The sequence below is a fragment of the Antrostomus carolinensis genome, unplaced genomic scaffold, assembly GCF_000700745.2.
Source record: "Antrostomus carolinensis isolate BGI_N321 unplaced genomic scaffold, ASM70074v2 scaffold14557, whole genome shotgun sequence".
In the NCBI taxonomy this organism is placed as follows: domain Eukaryota; kingdom Metazoa; phylum Chordata; class Aves; order Caprimulgiformes; family Caprimulgidae; genus Antrostomus; species Antrostomus carolinensis.
In genome coordinates this window covers 1-7,790 of record NW_010328189.1, presented here as the reverse complement: position 1 = coordinate 7,790, position 7,790 = coordinate 1, and the positions used below count along the sequence as shown (strand labels likewise).

Sequence of the window (7,790 nt, the reverse complement as noted above, 5' to 3'; positions counted from 1 at the left end):
ATTCCTGTTTTGCAAGAAACTTGAACCGCTTCATTTTCTCTTCATTAAAAACCCAATTGTCTTCCAGAAGTTACTTCCCTGTTGGCTCTGGGTCTGGATCTACAGAAATTCTTCAAGCCAAGCAGTAAAAAACCCAGCAGCGTTTTGACTTCATTAGCTGAAGTTTCTGCTCGTACACAAAGGTGAGAGACCAGCTTGGCACGGGAGATGCCATCGTGAGTTACCTGCTTCTGGAGTCTGGGCTTGGTACGTGCTCCAGTTACTCCACAGTCCTCGCTCGGGGTGAATTTTACAGCTGACCTGAAACTCGTAGGCTGTGTGAGGTTCCAGATCATCAAGACTGTATTTTTCACTGTTTAAGTTTTCAACCTTTAAGGAAGAGAAAGGAAATATAACATTAAACTCACGAGGAAATGAAGGTTGAAGGCAGTGATGGGTTGAATTACTAATGCCCAAAATGAAGCCCAACCAGCCAAAACACGTCTTGAAAAAAACAATGGGGAAAACCCTGATCTGAGACAACTTTAACAACTCCAAGAATGATGCAATGAATCATCAGGCTGGCAGTTTTTCATCTGAAAAAAATCCCTCGTTTAATTACGTGAAGATAACTATTTATTCACGTTTTACTCAATAAATTTCTTTTACCACTTAAAAAAATAGGCTGGCAGTTTTTCATCTGAAAAAAATCCCTTGTTTAATTACGTGAAGATAACAAATTATCTATTCACGTTTTACTCAATAAATATCTTTTACCACTTAAAAAAAACCCCAAAACAATGATTTCCAATCTTTGGAGAAGGCACCTACATTTGGAAACTGCATGTCTGTAGCTGTGAGATGCAATGAGAAGATTGGTTTAGTTTGGATGTGAGGAGAAACTCCTTCACCCCAAGGTTGTCAGGCATTGGAACAGGCTGCCCAGGGAGGTGGTGGAGTCACCTTCCCTGGTGGGATTGAACAGACGGGCAGACGAGGTGCTCAGGGACATGGGTTAGAGGTGGGATTGGCAGTGTTGGGTTCATGGTTGGACTCGATGATCTTAAAGGTCTTTTCCAACCACTATAATTCTGTGATTCTAAGATATGACCATATTCTGATAAAGTGGTGGGTCAAACATAACCTTGGATTCTTCAGTGCAGCTCACAGACACGTGACACACGTGGAAATACTCATGCACATGTGTTTCTCCAGGATCAGTGTTTCACCAATGATTTATTTTTGACCAGCAGGCAATAGTTTTAATTAAATATGGTGTTCAAGAGCAGAGAAGGTCAAATTTGGACAAAGTGGTTCTGGTAAGAAATAATGATACTAAAGCAACCTCCAGAGATCCTAATTTCCTTTATTCAGAAGAGGATTACCGTGCTCCAGGTGTGCCTGGTGAGAGGACGGTATCTCAGCCTGCAGTGCCGCGCTCGTGCTTCACCGTGCCAAATAAAGGTGCAGTTGGTGGCAGAAGAGTTTGCAAATTCCACTGAAAAGTTGGGAGGATGTGGTTTCACTAGCAGCAAAGAAACAGAAAGAAGCAGAGAGCGCTCAGGAACGCGGCACAGCTCGGAACGGGGGGTTAGGTTAGGTGGGAAGGAGGATTACTGGTTTAGACTGGAGGGATGGTTTTTGTCAGAGGTTTAAGGGAGAAAGTGCTCAAAAGGGTTCCCAGGTCTTTCTAAAAGGCTGGGGGTACCTGCAGGGTGGTCAGTAGTACCTATGTCGAGTAACATGAAGATGAGTGGCTGTGAAAAAGCACTTCCTAGCTCGTTGGAGGCGGCAACCACAAGGGTGTAAGCCGAGTCAAAATCCAACTTGCTCAGAGCCAGCGTGCCAAACCTCTTATTCAGATTTTCTTCTGGAACACAGAAGACATCTGTTCCATTTGATAGCCTGGAACAGAAGGAAAACACTTGGTTATTGTTCTCCTGTGCACCAAGAAAGCCAGGGTACTGCACCTGGGGAGGAGGAACCCCAGGCACCAGGACAGATCGAGGGTTGACTTCCTGGAAGGCAGCTCTGCAGAGAAGGACCTGGGAGTGCTGGTGGGTGACCAGTTGACCATGAGCCAGTAATGGGTCCTTGTGGCCAAGAAGGCCAATGGTCTCCTGGGGGCATTGAGAGGAGTGTGACCAGCAGGTCGAGGGAGGTTCCCCTCCCCCTCTACTCTGCCCAGATGAGGCCACATCTGGAGTGTTGTGTCCAGTTCTGGGCTCCCCAGTTCAAGAGGGACAGGGAACTGCTGGAGAGAGTCCAGCAGAGGCCACAGAGTTGATGAGGGGCTGGAGCATCTTTCTTAGATGGAAAGACTGAGAGAGATGGGACTGTTCAGCCTGGAGAAGAGCAGCCTGAGAGGGGACCTTATCAATGTTTATCAATATCTAAATATTGATATATAATATAAAGGGTGTGTGTCAGGAGGATGTGGCCAGACTCTTTTCAGTGGTGGCCAGTGACAGGACAAGGGGCAACAGGTACAAACTGGAACACAGGAGGTTCCACTTAAACATGAGGAGAAACTTCTTTGCTGTGAGGGTGCCAGAGCCCTGGGACAGGCTGCCCAGAGAGGCTTAAATACACCATTTATGGTAAATATTCCTCTGGCTAAACTGGTAGTAAAGGTGTTATACTGGTTTTTGGTTTTGATTTCAGATAAAGGAAACGCTTCTGGGTTTCCACTGAGCTGCAAGTAGGTGAGTAGGTTCCTTTTGACAGTACAATGGTCACCTAATGCTGGTTACTTACTATTTCCCTATGGATGAGCACAGAACTTGAGGGGATGATGGATTTGAGGGTTGTTTTGTTGTTGTTGTTGTCTTTTACATAAGTTAGTGACTAAAAATATAATTTATCTGCAGTCTAACTGTCAGACCACATGACTTCAAACACAACTTTTAATTCTCCACCTGTCATTCAACCCATTGCCTTGGGTAACCCATTTAGCTTCTCCATGGATTTTCTTCCACCTCAATCAGAGATGTTTACATCACGCTGACCTGTTGTATTTTGTAATATATTTAATAACTTAACATACCATGGCAACACTTGTAGGACTCATTATCTACACCTCTCTACTCTTCTGCACGTTACTCACATATTCATCTAGATGATCTTTCGAGGTCCCTTCCAATCCCTAATGTGATTCTGTGATTCTTTCTTCTTGTGCTTGAAGAGCAGTGACAAATTTCTACAAGCTACTGAGAAACTTGCTGCTACCCTGGCTAACAAAAGCAGGTGGAGAAGAAGGTGAAGGTGGTGAAGAAGATGGTGAAGTAGAAGATGAAGAAGGAGGTGAAGAAGGGTGAGCCTCACAGGGTAGGGAGATGATGTTAAAGAACCCATGTCTCTGTGTTACTTACTGTATTACATAGGTGGTGTTGATGTACGTGAGCCTTCCCTTATCCCAGGTGCAGGTGGGATGCCCCTCTGTCCCGTCCTGGATACACGACACATTGCTTGGCTCATCTGGAGGATCTTAAACAGATGTTCTTATCAGTTTCTTCCTTAAAGACATTGATAGGAGACATTTTAAGAAATTCTAGGTTTGGCTTTTTGGTTGGTTTGGGGTTTTTTTTTTAAAGAATTTAGAGGCAAAATATTTGGGCTAATCATTTTTGTGTGTGAAAAGAGCTGAGTCTGTGATGTCTGCAGCCTGTTGAGACCTCTGACACTTGAGAGAAACCCTTCACAAGGCTGCCAGATGAATGCAAGTGCTTAACAGCTCTCCAGACTGGGTACCACAGTGCTGGAACCAATCAACCATTATTCTTATTTTTAAAAAAGAAAAAAAACCCAACAGCACTGACCCAGCAGATGAGTGCTGCAGCAGTGTCAGCTCATCAGGTTAAAAGAAAATCTAAAATCTAAAATTTCCTTAGAATCTCTCGACCAAGGCCCAAGGGACAGGACAAGAGGAAATGGGCTCCAGTTGTGGCCAGGGCAGTTGAGATGGGATGTGAGGAAGAATTTCTTTGCTGCAAGGGTTCTGAGGCATTGGAAGGGGTTGCCCAGGGCAGTGGTGGAGTCCCCATCCCTGGAGGGACTGAAGAGTTGTGTAGACACAGTGCTGAGGGACATGGGTTAGTCATAGGGGACTGGTCAGTGTTGGGTTCATGGTTGGACTCCATGAGCTTCAAGGGCTTTTCCAGTTGAGGTGATTCTCTGATTCTCCATTTATCAATAACAGAATTGAGTTGCACAGACCCATCCAGGAATATTTGAAATACAAAGAGCCACAAAAAGCCAGCACTTGCTCTGGAAAAGGCCACCCACTGCCAATTTCTAACACGTGTCTCAGAGGTGCCACAGGAAACGTTTAAGAACAAGGAATAATGAAATCCTCCTTACTTCCAGCTTCTATATCGATTCCACAGATGAGTTTTTTCCTGTATTCACACACTGTTTTGCAGGTGAACATGTGTTTGCCGTAGGAACGGACCGGAAAGCGGGTGCTGACGGAGCTGCTGTAATTGTTAATTAGTTCAGAGCTGTTAAAGAAAATCGCCGTCCTGCACTGCGGAGTGTGCCACGGGGGGTTCAGCTGGCACCAGAGGGTGACGTTGGTCCCAGGCTGGACGTGAGGAGCAGGGTCAGCAGTCATGTTCCCTTTGTCACATATTTCTGCAGCACCACGGGAAGGTTTGCTAACAGGCATGTTCCTGTTCCTGCACGCTTCTGCAATGGAATGGGAAAAGAAAGCTTGAAGAGAAATACAGATCTTGTGCCACACGCTGGGTTCAAAAAGGAGAGGCTCCCTGGGTTTATAATGTCAGCCTGGAGAAGAGAAGGCTCCGGGGAGATCTTATAGTGACCTCCCAGTACCTGAAGGGGCTACAAGAAAGCTGGGGAGGGACTTTTCATAAGGGCAGTTAGTGACAAAACAAGGGGAAATGGGTTTAAGCTGAAAGAGGGGAGGTTTAGATGAGATATTAGGAAGAAGTTCTTCACTGTGAGGGTGGGCAGACACTGGAACAGGTTGCCCAAGGAAGTTGTGGATGCCCCCTCCCTGGAAGTGTTGAATGCCAGGTTGGAAGAGGCTTTGAGCAACCTGGTCTAGTGGAAGGTGTCCCTGCTGCTGGCAGGGGGGTTGGAACTGGATGAGCTTTAAGGTCCCTTCCAACCAAAACCAGTCTGGGATTCTATGATAATGTCAGAATTCCTGCCTCTGTGTGGTAAGGGACAGGAGAAGGACATGGAGGTGCTGGAGCGTGTCCAGAGAAGGGAACGGAGCTGGGGAAGGGTCTGGAGCACAAGTGTGCTGAGTTCCCTTGTGGCTGGGGGAACTGGGGGGGTTGAGCCTGGAGAAAAGGAGGCTGAGGGGAGACATTGTGGCTCTGTGCAAGTCCCTTGGAGGAGGGTGTAGAGAGGTGGGGGGGGGTCTGTTCAACCAAGGACCAAGGGACAGGTTTTTTTAGGGGTTGCCCAGGGCAGTGGTGGAGTCCCCATCCCTGGAGGTATCTAAAAGACGGGTAGATGAGGTGCTCAGAAATCTGGTTTAGTAGTGGAAAGGTACTGTTGGACTTAATGATCTCAAAGGCCGTACCCCTGCCCTGATGCTAATCAAGCACCAATTTTTGCTCTCTAATAAGGAAGGTGTTTATTAGCATACCATACACAAGCTGGGAGGAAAAAAAAATAGCCTGAGCGTTTCTTTTAAGTGATAATTGCTACGTAGGAAAGAAAAAAACATCTCTTACCTGTGGTGAAGTGCACCAACAACCAAACTGCTGTGGGCACAACCCATGCAAATAGCATTTTGCTCCCTCTAGAGAAATGAAGAACTTTTACCAGTTCCTAAAAAGTGGGAAAACAATTTACAGATATTTGTATTTTACTCTTTTAGAACTGCAGAAAATCCAAAGTGCTTATTTTGTCAGACCTTCCTCATTCACATTCTCTGCTAATATTGTCAAGTCCTTCCCAAGGACCCTCTGCAAGCCCAGAACCAAAAATCTTCCAGTGAAGGAGAAGAAATGGCAGGAAGATGTGGCAGGGGAGGGTGAGGTTGGCCATGAGGAAAAGGTTCTTCAGGCACCCAGAGGGTGGTGGAGCACTGGAACAGGCTCCCCAGGGAGGTGCTCATGGCACCAAGCCTGACAAGATTCCAGGAGCATTTGGCCAAGGCCCTCAGGGACATGGTGTGAATGTTGGGATTGTCCTGTGCAGGGACAGGAGTTGGACTCCATCATCCTGGTGGGTCCCTCACAGCTCACAACATTTCCTGATTCTAAGACCAAACCATCAGGACCCCTCATGCTATTTCTCCCCAGGGTTTGGTTGGGATCTTCTGCTCCAGCCTGACCCACACTCTCCCGAAATCCCACACCCATTTTTTGATGGATCAGCCCCAGGACCCCGCCCCCAGGACCCTCCCGTGTCCTTCAGCCGGTCTGTGCTTGGATTTCATACGGGTGACCCCAAATCCAAATGAACTGAGCTCATCTCGGGTGGCTCACACAGCCTCAAGATTCCCAGATTTGAGTATTACACACAACATTTTGGATCAGACCTTGGGAACTGGCAATCCCACAACTTTTTTTTGGATTATTTTCCAAAAGGAAAGGCCTCCCCCGCAGCTTGGTTGTGATTATTTAACTCAACCCTGCCAGGCAGAGCTGCACACTCTTAACATCACAACCAAACAAAACAGCTTTGGAAATGTTTTAAACTCCACAGACTTGGCCAAAAATTCTCTTCAGATGCAAATTTATGCCATGTCCACCTTTCCTAGCTAAAGCCCACACTCTGTGAGTTATCAATACATATATTTTCCACCCATTATTCAAGGTTAGTCTGGACTAAGCTCAGTATTTCCCTTATATTTTGCAACCAGTATTAACAACTAATTCCCTTTTTCCCCTTCCCCTGCAGAGCTACAGGAGCAGTGAGAATAAATCAGATACTTCAGAAGTGAATTCACCCAACAAGCACTTCCCAGAACTCCCGACCTGTCATGGAGATTTATTGATTTCTTTTCTTTTAATAACTCCAAGTCATGTTGGAAACAAACTACTGTAAAGTGAAACTTTAAATCCTGCCTGGTTTTCGTGCCACCTTGGATGGTGAGGCACTTCCACGGGGATGCATTACACAATGTAGTCTTTGCTGCATGTATATTAATAGAAAAAGGAGAAAATATTAATATAAAAATGAGGAAATATTAATATAAAAATGAGGAAATATTAATATAAAAATGAGACAATATTAATATAAAAATGAGAAAAAAAGTTATTTCAAGTTGGTTTTATGTAACAAAATGGGATCCGTTACCTGGTTTTTTAAGTGGATTGGTATTGAATTGAAAGTGAAATATATAAGAGTTGCCAAAATGCCTATTAACACTGTATTTTATTTAAATCCAGGTGTTCTCCAGCCTGCACCTTTAAGCCTCGCCGCAGCAGCTCAGCTTTACACACCGTAAAGCATCACGCCGTGCCGTCCGTAAGTGATTAGTAACTGCAAGGATGAGCAATCACAGCACCAAGCTTCTTCAAGTAAATGCTCTGCCTTCCAATAAACTGAAATCACCCCGTGACTGTGTAAACATCCTTCAGGCAGCTCGTTTTTCTGACAGCAAAACTGTCCCCCAAAATACTTGAGTCCACAGGCAAAAACAGCCTCGTTTCAATTAATTTTACTCAGTGGTTTACTTAGGTAAGGGCTAGACAGTTTGTGCAGCGTCGTATGAGCGCAGTGAAGCACGTGAGCTGTGATCAGAGCAAAATATGAGAAAATAATGAGAAATAATCTTCAGCTGAGAGCAAAAATCTGCAGAATTTTTAATTTAATTTTATTTATTT

At 45.2% G+C, this 7,790-nt stretch overlaps 1 protein-coding gene across 1 annotated transcript; it reads right to left on the bottom strand.

Moving 5' to 3' along the window:
- Positions 1 to 224: 224 nt before the first annotated feature.
- On the bottom strand, positions 225 to 5,745 carry LOC114818744 (interleukin-12 receptor subunit beta-2; the record flags this gene model as incomplete). The annotated part of the gene is made up of 6 exons (XM_029086002.1): positions 5,688 to 5,745; positions 4,339 to 4,665; positions 3,351 to 3,465; positions 1,709 to 1,884; positions 1,365 to 1,504; positions 225 to 369 (listed from the first exon to the last, which is right to left on the bottom strand). Coding segments are annotated over exons 1-6 (961 nt in total), but the record flags the coding sequence as incomplete, so codon positions are not given.
- Positions 5,746 to 7,790: the final 2,045 nt, after the last annotated feature.